A 23,544-nucleotide genomic window follows, 5' to 3' on the forward strand; every position below is an offset into this window, starting at 1 on the left:
GCTCAGTGAGGTGGGGCCTGACCATGTGGTCTTGGTTTGTATGTTGAGAATCCCTTACTAGCCAGAGACCAGAGTCCTCCAACCACAGCTGAAGACCCATGTGTGAGCACCCCAGCCTGCTCAAGGTTAGTGTTAGGGTGAGTGGTCCAGGGCTGCTTTCAGGGGGTGAATGCTGCCTCTGAGGACCATCACCTGTGCAAAGGGAAGACCACGCTTGCTAGTCAGCAAAGTGTCATGCTGGGTGGTGGGAGTGGCCCCAGTGGAGCTTGTGGTCTCTGATGTGGCTGGGAGCAAGAAGGGAACGCCATGGTCCATGGAAGCTGCCAGCTGATGGCCACTGAGCGAGTCGTGTGTGAATTTGCTCATGAGACACTGCCTGACACTTGTGCACTTCAGAAAACTCTCATGTCCATGTTTGGAAAACGCTATCTGCCTATGTGTTTTTCTCTGTCCTATAAACACTATGTGGCAGCAGGGAACTGTTTCCTGGGATAAAATAGGGCTCTCTGTCTTCTGTCCCAAGGGGACAAGGCTTCCGGTACCCCGCTCTGAACCCACAAACACCTGTGACGGGGGATCCTGTGGGCAGAGTGACAGCAGAAGCTTGCTTTGTTCTGATGTTTCTGGGCCAGGTCTGGTGCTGTTGGGCTGCTGGGGCTCCCCATTATAGGATGGGTCCAGAGCTAAGTCCTGCACTCCAGTACTATGATCTGTGAGGGAGGCAGATGGTGTCAGATACAGCCCAGGAAGCTTCTGGAAGCTTCCATGATGGTTCCTGGGCTTGTGTATTGGACTTCCTGTGGGGTCACAGCCCCTGATTCCAGCTGTCAGGGTCCCAGGACTAATACATCACAGCCACCAAAAGCTTTGTGACAAAAGTGTCAGTGGTACTGCTTGTCTTCATCTTTTCAATGTAAAATGATTCCCATTCCCACCAGTTCTGATGACTGTTCTAGTACAGTGGGTATACACTGGACATATTCCAGTCCTCAGAAATGATGCCAAGAAACAGGCTTCATAAACATGACGGAATCAACAAGCTCAGTAAGATAAAAAATGAAGTTCCTGTTTTAATTAGCAAGTTTTACTTAATTTCTTAAATAAAATAATATTAAACTAATTTGTACAGATTACAAAGGATGGTGTAGCTTCAAAGTCTCTTATAGTCCGGAAGCTGAGATGTTCCATCTTGGAGGCTGCCGACTAGTGAAGGCAGAGCAACGGGCCACCTCCCTGGCATGTGGCACTTCAGTCAACCACTTTGATGGACTGAACGCTGCCCATGGTGTGAGGGTGGGTGGGTCTGGTTCCCAGAAGCCGGGAAGCCGAGCTGCTGCCCTCAGGGGGCACAGTCCGTGGGTACTTGGCTGCAGTTGCCTGAGGAATGGTCTGCTGAAAAGAGAAAAGTTGGCTTCATCAATCCCACAAGGTATTGCTCCCGCCCCCCCGTGACAGGATCCAGTGTCCACTCAGCAATATCCCTCGCCCCTCCCCAACAGCTCTCAAAGGCCAAGTCAGCGCAGGTGGGATCAGACCCCATCCCTCGTGCCGTCCAGCTTCCTCCTCAACCCTGTGATCTGGTCTGGTTCTCGCTGGTGTAGCTCACCCCAGGGGTGACAAAACCCAAGTGGAGGCCTCCCTGAAGCATGGTGCTCCCTTGACATGGGGCACAAGGACAGCCAGATGGCTAGAAACCATGTTTCAGGGCCCGGCACAATAGTGTAATGGTTAAGGTCCTCACCTTGAACTCGCTGGGATCCCATACAGGTGCCGGTTCTAATCCCAGCAGCCCCACTTCCCATCCAGCTCCCTGCTTGTGGCCTGGGAAAGCAGTTGAGGACGGCCCAATGCCTTGGGACCCTGCACCCACGTGGGAGACCCCAAGGAAAGAAGTTCCTGGCTCCTGGCTTTGGATTGGCACAGCACCAGCCATTGCGGCCACTTGGGGAGTGAATCATCGGACAGAAGATCTTCCTCTCTGTATATCTGCCTTTCCAATAAAATAAATAAATCTTTAAAAAAGAAAAAAGAAACCATGTTTCAGTGGACACGGTGAAAGCAAGCAGCTGCCCAGAGCCCAGGCCCACATACTCAGTCGTCCTGTGTGACCTGTCCATGTGCCGTAATGTGCACAGACAGGTGCACTATACACAGGACTTGTGACTAAAATGACCCACACGTGCTTACAGGGCCTACTCCACCTGAGGCAGCATCTTAGGAGCAGGGGAGTATTTGGTCCAGATTTCTACCAGGTTGTTTCATTCAAAAAAGTAATTTTAAAAATATTGCAAGTAAAATATATATTTTATTAAAGCAGTCACAGTAAGCACTTCAGAAATGAAGAGCCAGTTTAAAAAAAAAAAAAAACTGGTGTTATGGTACAGTGAGTTAAGACAGCACCCATGACACCAGTGCCCTATATGGTTGGTGGGTTCTAGCCCCAGCAGTTACCTCCCATCCAGCTCCCTGCTAATGTGCCTGGAAAGCAGTGGAGAACGGCCCAAGTGCTTGGAGGCATGGATGAAGCTCCCGGCTGCTGGCTTGGGTGTGAGCCAGGGTTGGCACTGCCTAAAGGTGCACATGGAAGCGCAGACGGCTGGCAGCTCTCTGGCATACCCTGAAGGTGCGGGGGTGGCATACCAGATGACATCACCAACAGGGGTTGAGTTTTCTTCTGTAAAATATGAATTCCTATACTGCTACAGAAACAAATTTTCCCATGGTTAAAAATAAACATGCAAGTTTGTGCCTCAGAGATCTACTGCTATGATTTCTGTCTTATAAACACACAAACTTGCAGATACAGGGAAACTGTTCACTGGTAATATTAAAAAACACTTTGTTCATTGATTTAAGAGGCAGAGTATAAGCGAGTGAGCAGGAGACAAGCCCTCCTTCTACCAGCTCATGTCCCAGGCGCTGCTTTACCGGGGCTCAGTCAGCACAGACCTGGGAATGCAGGGAACCCAACTGGGGTCTCCCACAGGGGGGCAGAGACCCAAGGACCTGAGCCATTCACTTCTGCTTCCCAGGTGCATCGGTTGGGAGTGGCGATGGCAGGACTTGAACTCACATGCTGTGAATCTGGACGTGTGTTCCACAGAGCGTATTGGCTATTCTGCCAAATGCCTGCTGGGGATCTATTCTAACGTCACAAAACAACCGTGACACACGGTGCTGTCTTGTGTCTATGACACTATGTGTTTATGAGCTGATGAATGTCTTTACACATCTCACTTTCACATTCTTTTTTTCTCAGACGCTGTATCTGTGTGTGGCCTTCCTGCAGCGTGAGCTCACGCTCAGCCTGCTCACCCTGCAACATCTACACACTTCCCTTTGCATCACAGGAGTTTCTGCAACCCTAGTTTTTTTTAAAACCTGAAATATGTTAACAACTACAATGAAGAAAAACAAATGTGATGTTAAAAAGCAAACAACCCAAAAGTTAGAAATTACAGAAAATTTCTTTGGTAATCAGATACTTGCTATGTCAATATCTGGATACCATTATGATTTTTTGAATCAATTAAAACATTCATTTCCAGGGAGCTGGCACTGTGGCACAGGAGCAAAGCTGCTGCCTGCAACATGGAGATCCCACATGGGTGCCTGCATGTCCTAGCCCAGGAAGAGTGGAGGTGGCCCACACACTTGGGCCTCTGCTGCTGATGTGTAGGGGACCAGGATGAAGCTCCTGGATTTGGTTTGTCTCAGCCTGGGGATTGAGGCCACTGATGGGTGAGCTGGTGGATGGAAGATCTGAATATCTGTCTCTTTCCCTCATCTTCCCCTTTCTCTCTGTAACTCTTTCTTTTTTTTTTTTTTTTAAAGATTTATTTTATTTTTATTACAAAGTCAGATATACTGAGAGGAGGAGAGATAGAGAGGAAGTGGAGCTGCTGGGATTAGAACCAGCAGCCATATGGGATCAAGGCGAGGACCTTAGCCACTAGGCCATGCTGCCGAGCCCCTCTCTGCAACTCTTTCAAATAAATACATCAATCTTTAAAATCCACTATGAATCTTGCCACTATGCAACTGTCACTGTCACTGACAGTTCTTGTGCTTCGGAGGAAATGTTGGAAACCAGTTTCTAAGAGGAAATACAAAGCTGTCAGAGATCATGCCACGCCCCACGTGGTCTCCCTGTGGATTCCATCCGTGGGTCTTACCACTGTGACTGGGTGGTGCTTCTCCACGACCACGGAGCTCATGGGCGGAGACACGCCCATGATGGCCAGGCTGCTGCTGACTCGGCTCTTGGCGGCAAAGTCGCACCTCCCCGTGACCCGGGCTGTGATGGTCCTCCCCGCTTTCTGCTGTGCGGATGTGATGACTCTCGGCACATACTAGAACCAACAAAAACAGCCCATTGGGGACATTCAGGCAAACCGTGCACAACTTTCAGTCTACCCTCAGGAAGAAAACACAGTACTTAAAATTATTCCATATTCCACCAACCTTAATATAGAAAGAATAAAACCCAAGACAGGCAGCACATACCCAGACCCCCCTCCCACATCTGAGCGTTGGCTTCTGGGGGACAAGCAGCACACACACCCAGACCCCCCACATCAGCGCTGGGCTGCCGGAGGACAGCAAACACACACCCAGGCCCCCCCACGCCTGAGCGCTGGACTGTTGGGAGTTTGCTGTTATTAGAGCTGGCTCCGAAGCAGCAGGCTTCCAGGAGGCTGCAGTGGCAAGGCAAGGCCCGTGCATGCTGCACTGACTTCCGAAAGTAACCGCCTCACGTCCTCACATCCAACCAGCACCAGATTTCAGTGTGGATGTAGCGTCAGTCTGCCATGCAGGTAAGATCTGAGGAACAGAACTGAGTTCCTGTTTCTGGCTTTAGCCTTACCTGGCATCGGTTGCTACAGGCATGTGGGTAGGTGGGAACTCTTTCTAGCTATCTCTCAAGTACAAAATACCTCTTTAAAAATTTTATACACTGCTCAGGATTCTTAACAGTTCCTTTAACATATAAAATTAATTAGGGTTCACCCAATCATGCTGAGAAGCCTTCAGAAAGGGTCATGAGATGCAAGCAGAAATCCTGGTGGGCTGGGAGAGCGGCTCTGGGGGTGACGGAGGCTGCCATCTTGCACTCCCCTGCCAGGAGCCGTTGGCTTTCAAAGGCTATCGTTTCTGTCTGCAGCAACCTGGAGGCTGGCAGCAGCTGGTGGAGACCCGTTCTGGAACCATGTGCGGGATCTGAGTGATGCGTAAACACTGCTGCTCAGTCAAGGGGAGGAAGAAATCCCAGAAGGTTCCGTTCACACTCTGCTTTATAGAAATGCATCAAGTATGACTTATGTTGAAGGATGACTTTGGGGCTGGCAGTGTGGCGCAGTGGGGACAGCACAAGTTCTGACCGCTCCTCTTCTGGTCCAGCTTCCGGCTCACATGCTCAAGGACTTGGGACTCTGCTCCTCACAGGGGAGACAAGGACGGAGGCCTGCAGCCTGGCTCAGCCCTGAGTGTCACTGTTAGGGAAACCAGTTCTCTGTCACTCTGCCTCTCAAACAAGCAAATTTTAAAAATGTGTGGTGATCAAATTATTTTATTTTTTTTTTTAAAGATTTATTCATTTTATTACAGCCAGATATACAGAGAGGAGGAGAGACAGAGAGGAAGATCTTCTGTCCGATGATTCACCCCCCAAGTGAGCCGCAACGGGCCGGTGCGTGCCGATCCGAAGCCGGGAACCAGGAACCTCTTCCGGGTCTCCCACGCGGGTGCAGGGTCCCAATGCATTGGGCTGTCCTCGACTGCTTTCCCAGGCCACAAGCAGGGAGCTGGATGGGAAGTGGAGCTGCCGGGATTAGAACCAGTGCCCATATGGGATCCCGGGGCTTTCAAGGCGAGGACTTTAGCCGCTAGGCCACGCCACCGGGCCCTTTTTTTTTTTTGGTGATCAAATTATGTAACGAACTTAGATGTGTTCATTCACTGCTTCCTGGCACATCCCAGTATCCCAGTACCATGGCCATGCACACAGCTGTCCTATTTAAACAAGACAATCTGAACGCATCACGATTCCTTGCGTGATCATGGAAGACAAACACGTCTCACCAGATGGCAGGGTTGGACTTCTGTCTCTCTGAAAGGCAGTTACAGACCTAGGAGACAGACAGATCTTCCATCTGCTGGGTCACTCCCCAAGTGGCCCCCATAGCCAGGGCTGGGTCAGGCTGAAGCCAGAAGCCAGGAGCTTCTTCTGGGTCTCCCACATGGGCACAAGGGCCCCAGCATTTGCACTGTTTCCTACTGCTTTCCCAGACCATAAGCAGGGAGATGGACTGGAAGTGGAGCAGCCAGGACTCAAACCAGTGCCCATATGGGACGCTGGCACCACAGCTAGAGGCTTAGGTAGCTACACCACAATGTTGGTGTGCCAAGTCTTTCTAAGCCAAAGCTCCCCTATGTATGCTTAGCCTTGTGCACCTTTCACAGAATAAATAGCAAATGTAATGTGTCGTTTACATAGTAGCTCATTTTTTGTGTTAAAGTGATCATAGATAATTAAATTTTTAGTAGTGGGCGGGCCAAGCGTGGTAGCCTAGTGGCTAAATCCTTGCCTTGCATGTGCCAGTACTGGGGTCCGTGCAGTGAGTGTGGAGGACACGAAGGTGTGTGGAGAACTGTTCCCCTGCAGGCAAGGCTGCGAGGAATTATCCTTGGAAACACCCACTTGACCATGACGTAAAAAGTCTGTGCCAGAGCTTGTGACTGCTTCTGTATAAATGAAGGGGACAGCCTTCTTGCATTGTCCATTGTGATCATGAAATCATTTCTTTTCCTTTTACGTCTACTCCATGCACCCTTCTTGAGCTCCAGTCAGGATCCCTTATGGGCACCAGTTCATGTCCTGGCTACTCCACTTCCCATCCAGTCCCGTGCTTGTGGCCTGGGAAAGTAGTTGAGGACGGCCCATAAAGCCTTGGGACCCTGCATCTGTGTGGGAGACCTGGAGGTTCCTGGCTTTGGATCGGATCAGCTCTGGCTGTTGCAGCCACTTGGAGACTGAACCAGCAGATGGAAGATATTTATCTTTCCTTCTCTCTGTAAACCTGACTTTCCAATCAAAATAGATAAATCTTAACAAAAAGTGAGGACTTAGCCATTAGGCTATGGTGCTGAGCCCAGGACTTCATTCTTTTTTATAGCTGAATAATACTCTATTGTGTTTCTACGCCAGTTTCCACCCTAATTTGATTCTGCTTAGGTTACTGTGAACAGTGCTGCATGTTCACGCCTCTGGGTGTGTACCTAGAAATGGGACTGCTGCAGCCTTTGGCAAGAGTTAGCAGCTCTTGATACATGCAAGTTCCAGGCAACTGGCATACTACCGGTGACCTCAGGGCACTATGGTGCAGTCACAGCTCACATGTCTGCCTGTGTGCTGAGACCAAACCTGGGATGCATGTCTGCTGCAGCAGGGCGAACGCTGCAAGACCACCCAGCAGTGTCCGAGGGCCTGCGTTCGAGTCCTGGCTCCAGCTTCTACGTCAGCCGACCCTGGGAGCCGCAGGTGAGAGGTCACCCAGAGGAGAGCTCAGAGCTGTGTTCCTGGCTTTGGCCTGGCTCAGCCCTGTATGTTGGAGGGATTTGAGGAGTAAAGCAGTGGATCAAAGATCTCTTCTTTACTGTTTTATGTCCCTTCAAATAAAATTTAAAAATAGAAACATAAAACAAAGATTTAGCAGGCATGAATGTGAGAGCTTGGTTTGCAGCTTGCTCCATCTTCTCTGCCAATGCTGAGTGAAGTAAGCAGGCTCGCAGAGGAGGCTGGGACACACTTGGTCGAGGACTACCTGCACACAGAACACCTTCAAGTACACATTCCAGGACTTGGGGGAAATCACTTCCTACTTTGAATTTGAATTGAATTGACAGTAAAGCCTATTCAAGATGCGGTGTGTTAGTGATAGAAAACACATACTAAAACACACATTAACCCTCTAAGCCCTTAAAAACACAATTTAATCACCCTCAAACTTAAAGCATTATCAATTCTCTCTCAAATCTACTGTTCTTGAATAGTTTGGAAAAGTGCAAAATAAATGTTTTTTCTTTTGAAAGATCTGAAAAACAGAGACAGCAATGTGCTGGTGGGGGAAGCTGTAGCTGGAGAGAAAGTGTCTGTCCTTGCTGGTTTCCTCAACAGCCAGGGCTACGCCAGGTGGAAGCCAGGAGCCAGGGGCTGTGCTCTGGTCTCCTTGTAGGTACAGAGGCCCAGGACCCGTGCTATCTTCTGCTTTCCAGGCATGTTACTAAGAAGCAGCATCCGGGGCTGGTGTGGTGGCACAGTACACTAATCTACTGGCATCAGTGGTTTGAGTCCCACTTGGTCCACTTCTGCCCCAGCTCCTTCCTAATGGCCTGGGAAAGCAGTGGAAGATGTGCCCTGCATACATGAGAGAAACTTGAAGAAGCTCCTGGCTCCTATGGCCATCTGGGGAATGAACCAGCAGATAGAAGATCTTTCTCTGACTGTCCTCTATGTAAATCTGCCCCTCAGATAAAATAAATAGTAAATACATCTTAAAAAAAAAAAAAAAAAAGCTAGATCATAAGTGAGGCAGCCAGGACTTAGGCATGCACCTCGAAATAGAATGTGGACACAGCAGGCGGCAGTATAACCAGCTGCTCCACAGATGTCTGCCCCCCCCCCCCCGCCCCAAATGTTACTTTTACTTAAACTACTGTGGTAGCACTTCTAGTTTAAACTCTTCACTATCAATTCATTTTGTAGCCACTCTGCACATTAAATATTTGTGGCATGGTCGGCATAGAAAAGTATGTTCTGGGTTCATATAGCCACTTTACAGGTAAATTTAACTTTTTCCTAACGCCGCACTCGCACTAATTGTACCTCTTCTGGTGCAGTGGTGGCAGCGGTTCCTGCGTCAAGAACAGAAACAGGCACATGCGCAGAGGACATGGACACAGCCCCGGCAGAAGCTGTGGACATAGCAGAGGAGACGGCAGTGACGCTGGTGGCTCCAGTCACGGCCACTGATGGGGCCAGCAGTGGTGGCGGTGCCATAGAGGAGGGCGCGGGCGCGGCTGAGGGCTCCAGCTGGACAGGGTGCTCCTTGCCTGGAGCGCCAGGTCCATACTCCTCCTTTTTGTTTCCAGCGCCATCCGTCCCTGCAGAACACAGGTCAGCTCCATGTCAGTCATTGTCAGCCTCAAGCAGTAAATGAGGCACAGCTAAGCTGCGGCCCTAACAAAACGCAGGGGTGTGCGCACCCCAACACAAGTGGGTGAAGGCTGCAACAGCCGACCCTTCCATTTCACTCGAGGAAAAGGAAAGGAATGATTTCCTTAGAGAATTAAAAACAATTTTTAGGGGAGTTACTTCCAAGGTGTTACGGAAGTTAGGTGTCATGGCTAAGCTGGGATTGCGTGCCTGGGAGCCCCGTCCACAGCACTTGTCCCTGAGCACCTGTGGCCATGATGAGCAGTGCACTGGCCCCTGCGAGCAGGCGAGCCCAAAGTGACAGAGGCACCACAGGGCACACGGTGTCGGCCAGAGCACACCAGGGGCCTGTCACAGAGAACTAAGGAGAAATCAGTTTCCTGTTACTCACTGTAAGCAGTTTTAATAGTAAAAATAAAATCTATAAACTCTCCTCTAGAGAGAGGATGAAATTCCTCAACCAGAGTGGACTACACCACACTCCACGGCCGCAGCTCCACCACTAGTCTGGGCCACGGCAGGGGTTCACTGGTCCAGAGAGGGCGCCATCTGCCTCAACACCCTTACAATATGTGCAGATGCCCTCAAGGCAGGGCCCAGGAATCCCAAAGAGGCGAGTCACTGTATTGTGACCACATTAACTGTGTTAGGACAGCTCACTTTTATAGTGGAATGAAAGCCAGCCCAGCCGAGTCCTGCTGCCCCAAGTCCCACCCGCAGATGGCAAAGGCTGCAGACACCAACCTGTATCACCTTTGCTCTGAAATATAGTCATTGCTTCCAGGTTCAGTGCACACACTCCTCGCATGAAGGCCTTTTTCATGGAGTCTTCAAAGTGCTCTTTTTCTTGCTGCATTCTCAGAATCTCAGCTTTTGCATTTTCCAAAGCTCCAGTTAACTAAAGTAAGGAACCAAATAAATAAAATAAGATTTGAGACACCAGGAAGAATTCCGATGTAAAAAGCAGGTAGTTCTGAGGTTACATCAGTCTAGCAGTGGCCCTGAGGTTACTTTATCTAGTAGTGGTCCTCAGGTTACCTCAGTCTAGCACTAGTCCTGAGGTTACCTCATCTAGTAGCGGTCCTCAGGTTACCTCAGTCTAGCACTAGTCCTCACCTCAGTTTAACAGTGGCCCTGAGGTTACTTTATCCAGTAGTGGTCCTCAGGTTACATCAGTCTAGCACTAGGCCTGAGATTACTTTATCCAGTAGTGGTCCTCAGGTTACATCAGTCTAGCACTAGTCCTCAGGTTACCTTAGCGTAGCAGCAGTCTGTCCTTCACCCTCCATGCACCTCTTTATGCATTTTAGATTTATTTTTTTGACAGGCAAAGCGACAACATGGAAACATCTTCTATCTGCTGCCCTGTGGTAGCAGGGCCCAATCACTGGGCCAGTGTCAGCTGCCTTCCTCATACACTAGCAGGTGGCTGGTAAGAAGTACAGCAGCTGGCACTTGAGTTACACTGGCACCTGTAAGGGATGCCAGCTCCTCACCTTGTTTTGTAAGACTCATTTCACCTCCATTGTCTTTGCTTTATAACAGTCTTTTTGAAGACTGCTTAAAAGCTTGACAGTTCCCGTGCAACTTTCTAATTGGGATACTAGGCAAGATACACTGCAAGACAAGACAGCCTTGGATCCTTCAGGGAGAGTCAAAGTGCCTGAAACAGGAAGGCATGGCTTACAAAGTCCATGTCAACACTATGCAATGCAGGGAAACGAGGCAGGCCACTGTTCCGCCAACCCAGCCTACAGGGGCTGCATTCTTTTGCATGCCATTTTGAACTGCAGAAGCTATTTGTGCTATGAAATTTGTTCTTAATAGTTAGAATTTAATGTTATAATGATATTACTTTTCTTTTTAATATTTTACTGCAAGAGGCCTATTGCATTCCTCATAAATTCTTTATGTGTTTTATTTCATTTTGGACACCAAACTTTTTCCACAAAAACAATTTTATTACTAGACGTCAATGAGAGGGCCTGGCACAATAGCTCGTTGGCTAAATCCTCACATTGTAAACGCTAGGACTGCATATGGGCACCGGTTCATGTCCCAGCTGTTTCACTTCCCATCCTGAGAAAGCAGTAGAGGATAGCTTAAAGTTTTGGGACGATGCATCTGCATGGGAGACCTGGAACAAGCTCCTGGCTCCTGGTTCTTGATAGGCTCAGCTCAAACTGTTACAGCCATTTGGGGAGTGAACCAGTGGATGGAAGATCTTCCTGTCTCTTCTCTACATAAATCTCATCTACCTTTCCAATAAAAAATATATATTTTTAATTTTTGGAAAGTTAGGTATAGAAAGGAGGAGAGACAGAGAAGATCCTCCATTCATTGATTCACTCCCCAAGTGGCTGCAACGGCCAGAGCTGCCGATCTGAAGCCAGGAGCCTCTTCCAATAGTCTCCATGTGGGTGCAGGGTCCCAAGGCTTTGGACCATTCTGGACTTCTTGCCCAGGCCACAAGCACGAAGCTGGATGGGAAGCAGGGCTGCCAGGATTAGAACTGGCATCCATATGGGATCCTGGTGCATGCAAAGCGAAGACCTTAGCTGCTAGGCTACCACGCCAGGCCCCAATAAACATAACTCTTAAAAAATACTAACTAAAAAAACCAAAATCCAATGAGAAAATAATTCCAATTTCTAAAAAAAAAAAAAAATACTTAACAGTAATCTTACAAGAATGCAGTTTATCTGTGTTAACCCAAGGATAAACATTTTGCTTCCAGTCTTTATTCTTGGCTAAACAGAGACCAAAATAGGGAGGCTAAGAATAAAAGTTACAGTGAGTCTGTCTTTGTTTCAACAGGAAATGATCATGTAAAAGTTTACCATGGCCATTTTGGCTTCATAGTCATTGGAGATCTGGACACACACTTCCTCAGCTCTTGCCTGGCACGCTCGCTCCACCACATCTTTCCACTTTTTCTGTACCACAGAGCGCCAGCCCCTCCACGCCTTCTTCAGCAGGTTCCTCCGGAAGTACTGGTCGGCTAGCTTGCCTTCATAGATCTAGGCGAGAGTGGCCCATCAGCAGCCTACGGGCTGGGAAATGTGTGGACAGGAACGACACACTAGCTGGACACACACTTTCACTCAATTCTGAGCTGTCCGAACGCTCCCTTCTGCATGTGAAAAAGGCTGAGAGAGGGTAGGTTCCTGCTCTTTACCACCCAGGCTGAGGAGATGCTAACGCCAGACTTGTCTGACTCAAAGGCCTGTGGTCCTTCTTATCATACCACTGCCCCTAAGCCAATCAACTAATCTGATCAGGGGAGAGAAAGAAGTCCTTTGTGACATACAGCCTCCAGCAGTGTCCTTCCCCAGCAGAGTGGATATCCAACCCTTCTTCCTGCTCTGCTCTGTGGCACCTCCCAACCATGCAGGAAGCTACACTGTTTTATCAAAGGAACTTAAATTCTGAAGACCTAGATTCAATTCTTGACTTCCTTAACTATGCCCTACATGTTCTGGCTGACAATTTACAAAATACATTTTCACATGTTACTTGACAGATAACTCCAAATTTAGTGTAAGTACTCATTTCAGTATGATTTATGTGGATCTAATTTATTGGGCTTAATAATGAAAACAACAGGAAGTATTCAAAAGGAAAAAGTTCTATTTCCTAAGAGTTTTCTCTTCCAACGCCTGGCATGGCTCGATGAACACACATGGAAGTCACCTGTCTTCTCTCACACCTACAGGTCTGTCTGTCCTTCATGGGTCTCCATCTTCTGTCCAAGCTTAAATGTACACTACTAAGGATAATTTAAGCAAAGCTACGCAAACATGACTGCTCAGATTCTCATTCCAAGTCTCTACAACACTTATGCTCTAGGCAGCCTGCAGTGCATCAAGAAGGCAACAGTCTGTTTTAAGGGTTCTGTGGCGGCAGACAGTCTCTGTGTCTTAGGTACAATCCTTACGCTGACTGCTAACAGATCCTGTGTCTGAAGTCCCAGCTCTTCTGAAAGGCGAGTGATGTGAACACACAGTTCACTCAGACTGGGGAGAAGCAGACAGACCCTCCTCTGACCTCTATAGGAGCTCTGGTAACTGGTTCCCAGCTCCATCTGCTTCCTCTCTTCAAACTTACGTCCTGGGTGGACTTGACGTGACCAATGCGCCAGTGGAAGAAGGTTCTCATGACCTCGATGCGCTCCTTCTGCTTGCCCACGGCATGAGACAAGCTAGCAATCACCTGTCAACAGTAGTTATCCCAATTAACGTGACGGGAATAGCAGCAACTCATTCAGAGATCTTCGCATCGGTCACAAACATGCTTCACAGAATGGCTAAGGATCAATTCTCCTGTCACTCAAACAACCTATTATGTTTTAAAGACTTTTATTTTTTAAAAATATTTATTTTATTGGAAAGGTAGATACACAGAGTGGAGGAGGAGAGAGAGGAAGATCTTGAAGATCCTCCGTCCACTGGTTCACTCCCCAAGTGGCCGCAATGACTGGGGCTGAGCTGATCTGAAGCCAGGAGCAAAGAGACTTTTCCAGGTCTCTCATGTGGGTGCAGGGTTCCAAGGCTTTGGGCCGTCCTTGACTGCTTTCCCAGGCCTCAAGCAGGGAGCTGGATGGGAAGCAGGGCTGGAAGACATGAACTGGCGCCCATATGGGATCCTGGCACGTGCAAGACGAGAACTTTAACTGCTAGGCTACCGTGCCAGGCCCTTTATTTTTATTTTTAAAGAGACCAAAAATTTTCCCACATGAATTCACTAAATATCCATGAATGGAGGATTTCAGAATAGAAGTCCTATTCTGTGTGCCATGTGTATACTTTCATGTGCAATGCTTAAAAAAAAATCACCTCTAAGGATTTAAAGACCTAACTTTTGAGGGTAATAATGAAAATCATGTGGAAACCACTGCCTAGAGAAAGCAAACCAAATAGAATGTCCAATCACATCACACTGCACAAAACCAAAATAATGTATACAATCACAAAAACCCATGATCAATGAGCCGTGCCCCTACTCCTCTGCTGTATCACCGTGGTACTGCCCATAACACGGACCGGCCACCCACTCTGTTCCAGGTGCAAATATGAGGGGAAAGTTAACACACATTTGAACTACAGACTCAAATTCTCAGAAGGCTAACAGAAAGCAGGAAAAACAGTATTCCCTGTGTGTATCAATGAAATGAAGACCCACATATTAACACCAGGACCACCATCACATCACCGCTGGTCTCACAGTGAAGAAATCCTGCAGCTGCACCTGTGTTAATCCATCACTTTTAGAATGACTCTTCTGTGCCCAGCGTGGTAGCTTAGTGGCTGAAGTCCTCGTCTTACATGCGCCAGGATCCCATATGGGTGCAGGTTCAGGTCATGGCAGCACCACTTCCCATCCAGCTCCCTGCTTGTGACCTGGGAAAGCAATTGAGGACGGCCCAAAACTTCGGCACCCTGCACCTGTGTAGGAGACCTGGAAGAAGCTCCAGGCTCTTGGCTTCAGATCGGCCCAGCTCTAGTTGTTGCAGCCGCTTGGGGAGTGAACTAGTGGACAGAAGATCTTCCTCTTTGTCTCTCCTCCTCTCTGTATATCTGACTGTCTAATAAAAACAAATAAATCTTTTTTTTTTAAGATTTTTTTTTTTATTATTATTATTGGAAAGCCGGATATACAGAGAGGAGGAGAGACAGAGAGGAAGATCTTCCATCAGATGTTTCACTCCCCAAGTGAACCGCAATGGCCGGTGCGTGCCGATCCGATGCTGGGAACCAGGAACCTCTTCCGGGTCTCCCACGCGGGTGCAGGGTCCCAAAGCTTTGGGCCGTCCGCTCCTGCTTTCCCAGGCCACAAGCAGGGAGCTGGATGGGAAGTGGAGCTGCCGGGATTAGAACCGGCGCCCATATGGGATCCCGGGGCTTTCAAGGCGAGGACTTTAGCCGCTAGGCCACGCTGCTGGGCCCAAAACAAATAAATCTTGAAAAAACAAAAAAAGAAATTACTCTTCCTTACTCTCCTTTATGAACTTAACAAACACTTATTTCTGCAATTCAGTTTTGGCATGACAGTTGCCACTTGTTAAGAGTAAGAAAAAAACACCTCTGGGCTATGCTCACTGGCTCTGTATTTAATGGGATGTTTAATAGAGGCGTAGCACAGACTGGTATGTTCATATAGAGACAAAGTGCAGTATGTCTCTCTGTGTCCAGACCAAAGATGGACTCCCAGTGAAACAGTTGAAAATATCCTAACAGTAGGATGCTGGACTCTGACACTGTCCATGCCTACAATGTTGGGAAATACCTCAATAACAGCATGATGGACTTAAGACTTCATGAAGGACCACCCATTGTAATACTAGAGGGGAAATCAATGGGGGAGGAGGAAAGTTGGGGAGGGGGACAGGAAATCCCACAGCCTATGGAACTGTATCATAAAACAATAATAAAAAATAATTTCAAAAAAAAAAAAGGAAAAAGAAAAAGAACAAGACCTCATCTTTTCTCCCCAGGGAGACCTCGAAGGCCTTCTGCAGCTCCTTCAAGTCACGGATCTGGTCATTCAGTTGTTGTACATGGGCTGCTTGTCTTTCCTTCTCCTTTTTCATTTCCATTCGGTGCCAGTCAATAAAGTTAAGTCTCCATTTACTTAGCTCAGAAATGATATTTGTCTGAAAATAAACACAATCTTTGGTTTGCTAATGGGTCCTAAATCACCAAAAATATTAAGCATTAAAAAAAGTTCTGGAATGGGCAATCAGCCTCTGAGCACCAATGAGGACGTGTGCAAGTTCACAACCACCACACTGAGACAGCAACCTCTGCCTGTCTTAAATTTCTCTCAGGAACTCTGTTGTCATTTAGAAAATAGGGTGGCTTTATTCACAAAGTTCATCTGTCTGCTCCAGGACGTGAAAGTTCACATCAAGATGGACCAGGAGGACAAATGTGGTTGCCCAGCAAATGAAGCCACACATCCTGTATCCAATAAGCTCAAGTCCTGGCCCCTCCACTTCTGGTCCAGCCTCCTGCTCATGCACTGGGAGGTAGCAGGTGCTGGCTCACCTGCGTACATCCTACTGTGACTGTGGAAGACCTGGACTAAGTTCCTGGCTTAGCCCTGACGTAGGCATTTGGAGTGAACCAGTGGGTGGAAGATCTTTGTCACTCTGCCTTTCAAATAAATAAGTATATCTTAGTACTTTTTTTTTTTCTTAAATAGGGAACAGGAAAGAGAAACGCAGGATACCCAGCCTGGGCTGGGCTATTAAGGACCAGGAAGCCCTGCCAACACACAGGCAAAGGGCACGAGCAGGCTGGACACCTAGTTCCCCCCAGGCCAGTGGTGTGCCTACAGTCAGGCACCCAGTCCTCCTACCCTGCTTGAATGATATACATAACTTCACTTGAAGACAGGACATTCTGCTTGCCAGAGGCCCACACTTCAGGGGAACTTAGCACTCTGATCAGAAGTGTGCAGGCAGTTCCAGTAAGAAAATGGGAGATACTGTGGCAGATTATTTCTAGAAATTTAGGTTCCAACTGGGGAGAAATATAAATCCCACAAAATTCACATGATTGTAATTTCTTCATGTTTGTGAACATTCATTGTTTTAAAACTATTTTAGAAAAACCATAATTTTCTACATTCAAAAAAAATGTTCATGTATTTGTTTAGTACTAAAGACAGGGAGACACAGACAGGAAGCTGGAGAGATTTTCCATTTGCTGGTTCACCCCTCAAATGCTTCCAACAGCCAGGTGTCGTGTCCCACACGGTGGCAGGGACCCAAGAGCTTCAGCCTTCACCTGCTGGCTGCCATGATGCCCAGCACCAGGAAGCTGGACAGGAAGCAGAGGGGCTCCGACAAAGGCTGTGGGTGTCTGTCTGAATGCTGACTCTCACTGTTCCTAAATGGTAAGCAAAGACGAGAAGGTCAGCAGGGCTTGCCCCGTCGCCCTGCAGCTGTTTCACTGCTAGATGCCCCCAAGGAACAGAAATTCTGAGCCCAGAGCTGCAGGTCCCGGGACATTCCAGATGGAGACCTCCCAAGTCAGGACCTGTGTAGAGTCCTCAGGAAGCTCAAGCTGAAGCCAAGAAACACCTTCCACGATGAACAGAAGCAACTGGAAGGGAGTCACACGCGGTGGTACCTTCAGGCCTGAGCTCCAGAGGTCAAAGACGTTCTCCACCGTCTGCAGGTTTTCTTCAGAGATGAGGAATTCGCCCACACCCCCGTCACGAGCATTTGTGTGGCTGGAGGTCGTTCCTGGGGAGGAAGAGTCGCCCAGCAGATGGGAACTGAAGAAGTCCATGACCGGGTGAGAAGGCTTCCTTGGTGACAGTGTGGGCGATGACCCTGGAACACAGGAGAAGGACCTGCTATGGCACAACCACCACCCCCATATTCTGCATGGCAGCAAATGACTGCTCGCACACCCTGCACTCCCCGAGTCTCACCCACACGTCATGTGGGATGAGCCATGCCTCCCCTGCTCCTGGAACAACAATACCACTGTGCCAACTGTGCTTGCACACAGGGACGGCAGGCAGTGACTAGAGATAAGGCAGCCAGAGTCTCCAACACACAGGTGAGACATACCCACTGCATGTCAGGGTGTCCCCACTCTCACTCCTGGCCTGTGTGCATGAGAGCTGTATCTACTCTGACAGCACAAGGCACGAAGCCCAATGTTTCATCACAGGTTTATGTTGCAGACTTGGGGACAACAGATGCCCATCACTTCTCACACTGTGAGGTCCTTGAGACCAAGATGGTGCAGGCTGGGGCTTTCCTCTCTTCAAGGATAAACAAAGGAAAATCCAGCATGGGGCTGTCACCCAAAGAGCACATCTCCCAATTCCTCACAAAGGGGAGGGTCACTGTTAAAACACACAGCACGAACTGAGGTTCTCAGTCCCCAGTGAGGAGATGCCCTCGAACACAGGGTCCACACCCATCACACTGAGTCACACAGCAAGAAAAGTACTCTCAGCACGCCAGAAAGACGCCTCGGTCTCGTCCTAGTACTCACTTTGATTTTTATGTTTCATTTTATGTGAAAGGCAGGGAGAGAACTTTCATCTACTGTTCACCCTCAAATGCCACTACAGCCGACACTGGGGCAGGATATGCCAGGAGCCCGGAACTCGTTCTGGTTCCCTCACGTGGGCAGCAGAAATCAAAGTACTGGAACCATCACCTGCCTCCCACCTCCTGGGAGTGCCCCAGCAGGAAAGACTCAACCCAGGGTACTTCAAGGGCGGACACAGAGACCCAAGGGGCATCTCAGTCACCCTGCTGGATGCCTGCTCCCTCCAACACTTGCAAATCTATTACCACTTCACTGAACCCTAAAAAACAAGGTGCTACATATTATGGCATATTAACTTGTGTTAATTCTACTATTTTTGAATCTTTGGAAATTATCTTAAATATTATCACTTACATTAGCAACAGTAACATTTAAAAATCTTTTTTTTTTTTTAAGATTTTATTATTATTGGAAAGCCGGATATACAGAGAGGAGGAGAGACAGAGAGGAAGATCTTCCATCAGATGTTTCACTCCCCAAGTGAGCCGCAACGGGCCGGTACACGCCAATCTGATGCCGGGACCAGGAACCTCTTCCGGGTCTCCCATGCGGGTGCAGGGTCCCAAAGCTTTGGGCCGTCCTCTCCTGCTTTCCCAGGCCACAAGCTGGGAGCTGGATGGGAAGTGAAGCTGCCGGGATTAGAACCGGCGCCCATATGGGATCCCGGGGCTTTCAAGGCGAGGACTTTAGCCGCTAGGCCACGCCGCCGGGCCCACATTTAAAAATCTTTCCAATAAGTAGTATACTGAAACTGTTGTTCCTCTTACTACATTAGAGTCATAAGCTGCATATCAACAAAAGCGAGCCAAGAAAAGCTGTACCATCTGGAAATCTCAACTGAACTTTAGCTGTGGTTATGCAATAAGGTGGAGGAATCCACCATGGTGGGAGGGTTTGGGGAGGGGTGGGGAGAACCCAAGTATCTATGTAACTGTGTCACATAATACAATGTAATTACCGAAGTTAAATAATAAATAATTAAAAAAAAAAATTACACACCAAAAAAAAAAAAAGAAAAAAAAAAAAAAGAAAAGCTGTACCATCTGTCTTCGAATGACCTGAAGTATTCAAATCACTTCCTTTTCCAACATCCATTCCCACTTCTCTGATCACAGGATTGTTTCCTGCCAAAAAGAAAAGTTTTGTTAAATTAACCAAACCACTCTTCATTCATTGCATGCACAGAGGAGACAAAAGCCCTGTCCTCGGTCCTTGGGGGAGACTGCACAACTGTCGTGAGGGCAGCCCTGGGCTGGCCTCTCCAGCGTCAGGCCTGAGCACGCAGTGCACGTCTCCCGAGAGCCTCCTGGGTTCAGGAAAGAGAGGGAGCAGCTGCCACATAACCAAAACACCTCACCCTCAGTGACAGGCAGGGAGCGAATCCCAGGGTTACAGCTCTGAACACACTGGACTTCTCAAGGCTCTGGGCCTACAGTCCCTTTTGTGGTCCCAACACAGCTGACCAACGACTGAGTCACAACACACAGCAGTGTCCACAGCACTCCCCAGGGCTGTGAGCCACTGGGAGCCCAGCAGTGGTGTGCACGCTGTGACCGTCTTCAGAGAGGACTGCTGCAGCCGCGCACTTCACAAATACAGAGAGAACAGGCAGAAGGCACTTCCATCCTCAACCGCTATCACTCATCCCTCAACCCACACCTGTTTGTGTTGGCTCTCAAGCCTGTGCTTGGTGTGGCCCACGACTGGCTTGCTCCAGCTGATGGGAGGAGACTTGGGCCGAGCTGTAAGCCCAGACACATATGCTGACAAGTACTCCAGGCAGCTCAGAGGGCCCCTGAAGGACCACCTTCTTCCTGGGCGTGGGGTCAGCTGGGAGTAGGCATGCTGAAGCAACACATTCCACTCAGACTGCACCTCAGCAGTCTGCTCCACCTCTACCACTTCTTCAAGATTTGTATTTTTTATTTGAAAGGCAGAGTTACAGAGAGAGAGAACAGAGACTCCTCATGCACTGGTTCACTTCTGCAATGGCTGCCCATAACCAGGTCTGGGCCAGGCCACAGCCAGGAGCCTGTAACTCTTGTCTGGAGCTCCACAACTGGCACAGGCAGACACTCGGGCTGTTTCCCCAGATGTGGCAGCAAGGAGCTGGATCGGAAGCAGAGCAGGAGGGGACTGAGTTGATGCCAATGTGAGATGACGATGTTATAGGTGGTAGCAGCCCTAGTTCCATTATTTTTCACAAAAAAAGAGGCAAGTGAGATTCAAATAAAAATTTAGGTGCCTCCCCTGTCAGGGCCAGGAATAATACTGAAATGTGAAAAGTCCGCCTAATGATCCAGAAGTGCCAACAATGGTGGGGGGGGGGGGGGGCAAGCACGGCCCCAAGCAGCAGCATCACTCAGCCCAGCAGTATCTTCAATTAAGAGCTGTCTCAGGGCCTGGCATGCTAGCCCAGTGGCTGAAGTCCTCGCCTTGCATATGCCAGGATCCCATGTGGGTGCCAGTCTGAGTGGAAGACAGCCCAAAGCCTTGGCACCCTGAACCTGTGTGGGAGACCCGGAAGAAGCTCCTGGCTTCAGATTGGCTCAGCTCCAATCATCGCAGCCACTTGGGGAGTGAACCAGCAGATGAAAGATCTTTCACTCTGTATCTCCTTTTCTCTGTATATCTAACTTTTCAATAAAAATAAACAAATCTTAAAAAAAAGAGGTATCTTAAAAGATATACATAACCTTGATGATGAAGAATGCTACCAACTGCTGTAGATATTCTAGCGTCAGGCACCGCTTCCCCCCGAGGGTGAGACGATGGATACACACCAGGGTCGGCCTGTGGATTCACTAGAGTGTAGCGCAGCAGCTCCTCGTATTCCTCCTGCAAGAGGTGAGCATGAGCACCGTGTCACAGCACCCACACGGCCACAGGAGCCGCATCTGCTGAGCATAGCACAGCACCCACACGCTGCCACATGGCCACAGGAGCCGTACCTACTGAGCACAGCACGGAACGCAGCCCTCACTCCCACAGAACCCGAGTGCTCCTCCTGCGAGAGGCGGGCGTGAGCACCGTGTCACAGCACCCACACGCTGCCACATGGCCACGGGAGCCGCACCTGCTCAGTACAGCACAGCACACAGCCCTCACTCCCACAGACTATTTTTGAGTCAACACAACACATTATTCTTCAGATCAGTTTAACTGAACAGGGACAAGCTACTAAAAAGCTACCAAGATGCCCACGGTGGCCAGGCCCCAGCCAAGCCGAGGCTGGGAGCCAGCTGCATATGGGTCCCACATGGGTGTCAGGGCCACATTTCACAGCTTTTCCTAAGCTATTAGCAGGAAGCCAGATTGGAAGTGGAGCAGCTGGGACTTGAACTGGTAACCACATGGAACACTGGTATTGCAGGTATAGCTTAATTCACTGCCCTACAATGCCAGCTCCACCCTGGGGACGTAGTCTGGATTTCAAGCTTTATCTCTTGATGAAAAGACAACTTAAGGCTGTCCATTTTAGTACCTTCATTTTACGGTTTGGAAGAACCTGCACCAGGCAGAGAAGAAGGGCCCAGGAACAAGGTGGGGGATGGGGGCCAGGAGCCCTCACTGGTCAGTCTCAGGCTGCCTTCATCCCAGGAAATGGTCAGAGTTTCCCAAACCTTCCCAATTTCTGCATGTACAAATTCTGTTAAAAGAGCTTTTATTTCATAAAGTATTTTCCTAAAGCTTTTCTCAAAATGCAATGTCGGTCACTTGCTCCAGACATGTCATGTAGTGTTTTATCTCTTACGTGATGTCACTATAAACCTTAAGATTTGCCCCAGAAATCTGAACTCACACTCCTGCTGATGGAACATTCCGAAGAGAGCAAGGTGAAGCACTCCACATACAGGGCATCTCCATGGCTGCCGTGGCTGCCTTGCCAGTCCACCTGCCCCAGTCAGGAGCTGGCCCTCGCTGTGGGTGTCCTGGCAAGCGGCACACCAGGGAGCCAGGGTAGCTCTGGACCCTTTGACAACGGGATAATCTGCATTAAAAGTGAAGACACAAGTATCTCCATCCTCCTCCCTGGTGCTTGTGGAAGCCTCTGCACAAAGCAAGTTACAACAGAGATTCCCAACCTGAAAGGACCCATTTGGAATGGAATCATTGAGCAGAGAAGTTCTTCCCTGACGTTTCCGCTTGCTCAGATGAAGGCCCCACTTAGGACGTGCTTCCTACCTGAAGGTCTGTGGAGACAGAACTGGCGGGGTCCGAGTTACCCTGCGTCACCGGGAATGCACGTTTGTCCTCGTCAGATGACATTGTGCTCAAACACTAGAAAACAATACAAGTTGATCAGCTTTTCCCTCGACTTAATCTAAAGGAAAATGCTCAGGCAGCAACCAACCCGCACCATCCCTGCAGACAAAGCCCCTGGGCCAGGTGGGAGAAGGCAGAGGCGACAACTGCAAAGCCAGTAGGCTAACCCCCTGCCCACATTCCCTTCCTCGGAATATCGTTTTAAGAGGAAGAAGCTTTACAACAACACAGATCCAGATACCTGCCCGGAAGAACTGCTAGCAGACAGTAAAAAGCACATTTACGTATCTGGCGGCAGAAGGGACGCCTACGACCAGTGCTTGTCTTCACGGGCTCTTCCTGACAAACATGGCCCTCGGACCTGGTGCAACGCGAAGGACCGCGCAGGGGGCAGGGCCGGCGGCTCCGGGCCTGTGGGCAGCAGGTGGCCGCCTGGGGCCACGCGGCGGGTCTCCTGGGAGACCGTTGCGCCGGCCGGGAAGCAGCTGAGAGACGTGTCCGCGGGCGGTTAGAGCCGAGAGGATCAGGGGAAGACGCAGCGAGGGCACTTCCGGCCCCCAAAAGCCGTGCCGGCGCGGTCGGCTCACGCCGTACGGGGCCCTGGGCCCCCGGACACCGCGGGCTCGGCCGTCTGAGGGGCAGGACACGGTCAGGCCGCGCCGGGCGGGCAGGGTCGGAGCACCCCCGGGGCACAGCCTCCGGACCTGCGCTCCCGCGCTGGGGCACCCGCCGCCGCCCGGGCCCCGACCCCACGCCGGCCGCTTACCGTTCTCGCCGCCGAGGACACCCACGACAGCTGCGGGCAGCAGCGTCCGCCGCAGAAACCTGCCCCTGATTGTCGCGGACGCCCACCGGGGAGCCGCAGCCCGTAGCCGGAAACCGGGGTTCGCTGGATCCCGCCTCCTGAGCGGCCGTCCCGAGGGGCGGGCCTCAGGGAGCCCCGCCCAGCACCCCGGACGGGTGTGCGCGCGCTCAGCGCCGGGCGGC

The 23,544-nt window shown here is 49.6% G+C and overlaps 1 protein-coding gene across 2 annotated transcripts; it reads right to left on the reverse strand.

Moving 5' to 3' along the window:
- Nucleotides 1-1,106: 1,106 nt before the first annotated feature.
- POC5 (POC5 centriolar protein) lies at nt 1,107-23,410 on the reverse strand. 2 transcript variants are annotated; one of them, XM_058656270.1, is made up of 12 exons: nt 23,324-23,410; nt 22,477-22,572; nt 20,988-21,129; nt 19,332-19,415; nt 17,350-17,555; nt 15,690-15,866; nt 13,322-13,426; nt 12,055-12,234; nt 9,959-10,112; nt 8,885-9,162; nt 4,176-4,352; nt 1,107-1,389 (listed from the first exon to the last, which is right to left on the reverse strand). In XM_058656270.1, exons 2-12 carry the CDS (start codon nt 22,558-22,560, stop codon nt 1,249-1,251), a joined length of 1,728 nt encoding a protein of 575 aa, XP_058512253.1. In that variant the 5' UTR covers nt 22,561-22,572; nt 23,324-23,410; the 3' UTR covers nt 1,107-1,248. The 2 variants fall into 2 exon arrangements, with proteins under 2 accessions (XP_058512253.1, XP_058512252.1); XM_058656269.1 differs by having other exon boundaries at nt 1,110-1,392.
- Between the last annotated feature and the right edge of the window lie 134 nt (nt 23,411-23,544).

The sequence above is a fragment of the Ochotona princeps genome, chromosome 28 (genome assembly GCF_030435755.1).
Source record: "Ochotona princeps isolate mOchPri1 chromosome 28, mOchPri1.hap1, whole genome shotgun sequence".
Taxonomy (NCBI): Eukaryota; Metazoa; Chordata; class Mammalia; order Lagomorpha; family Ochotonidae; genus Ochotona; species Ochotona princeps.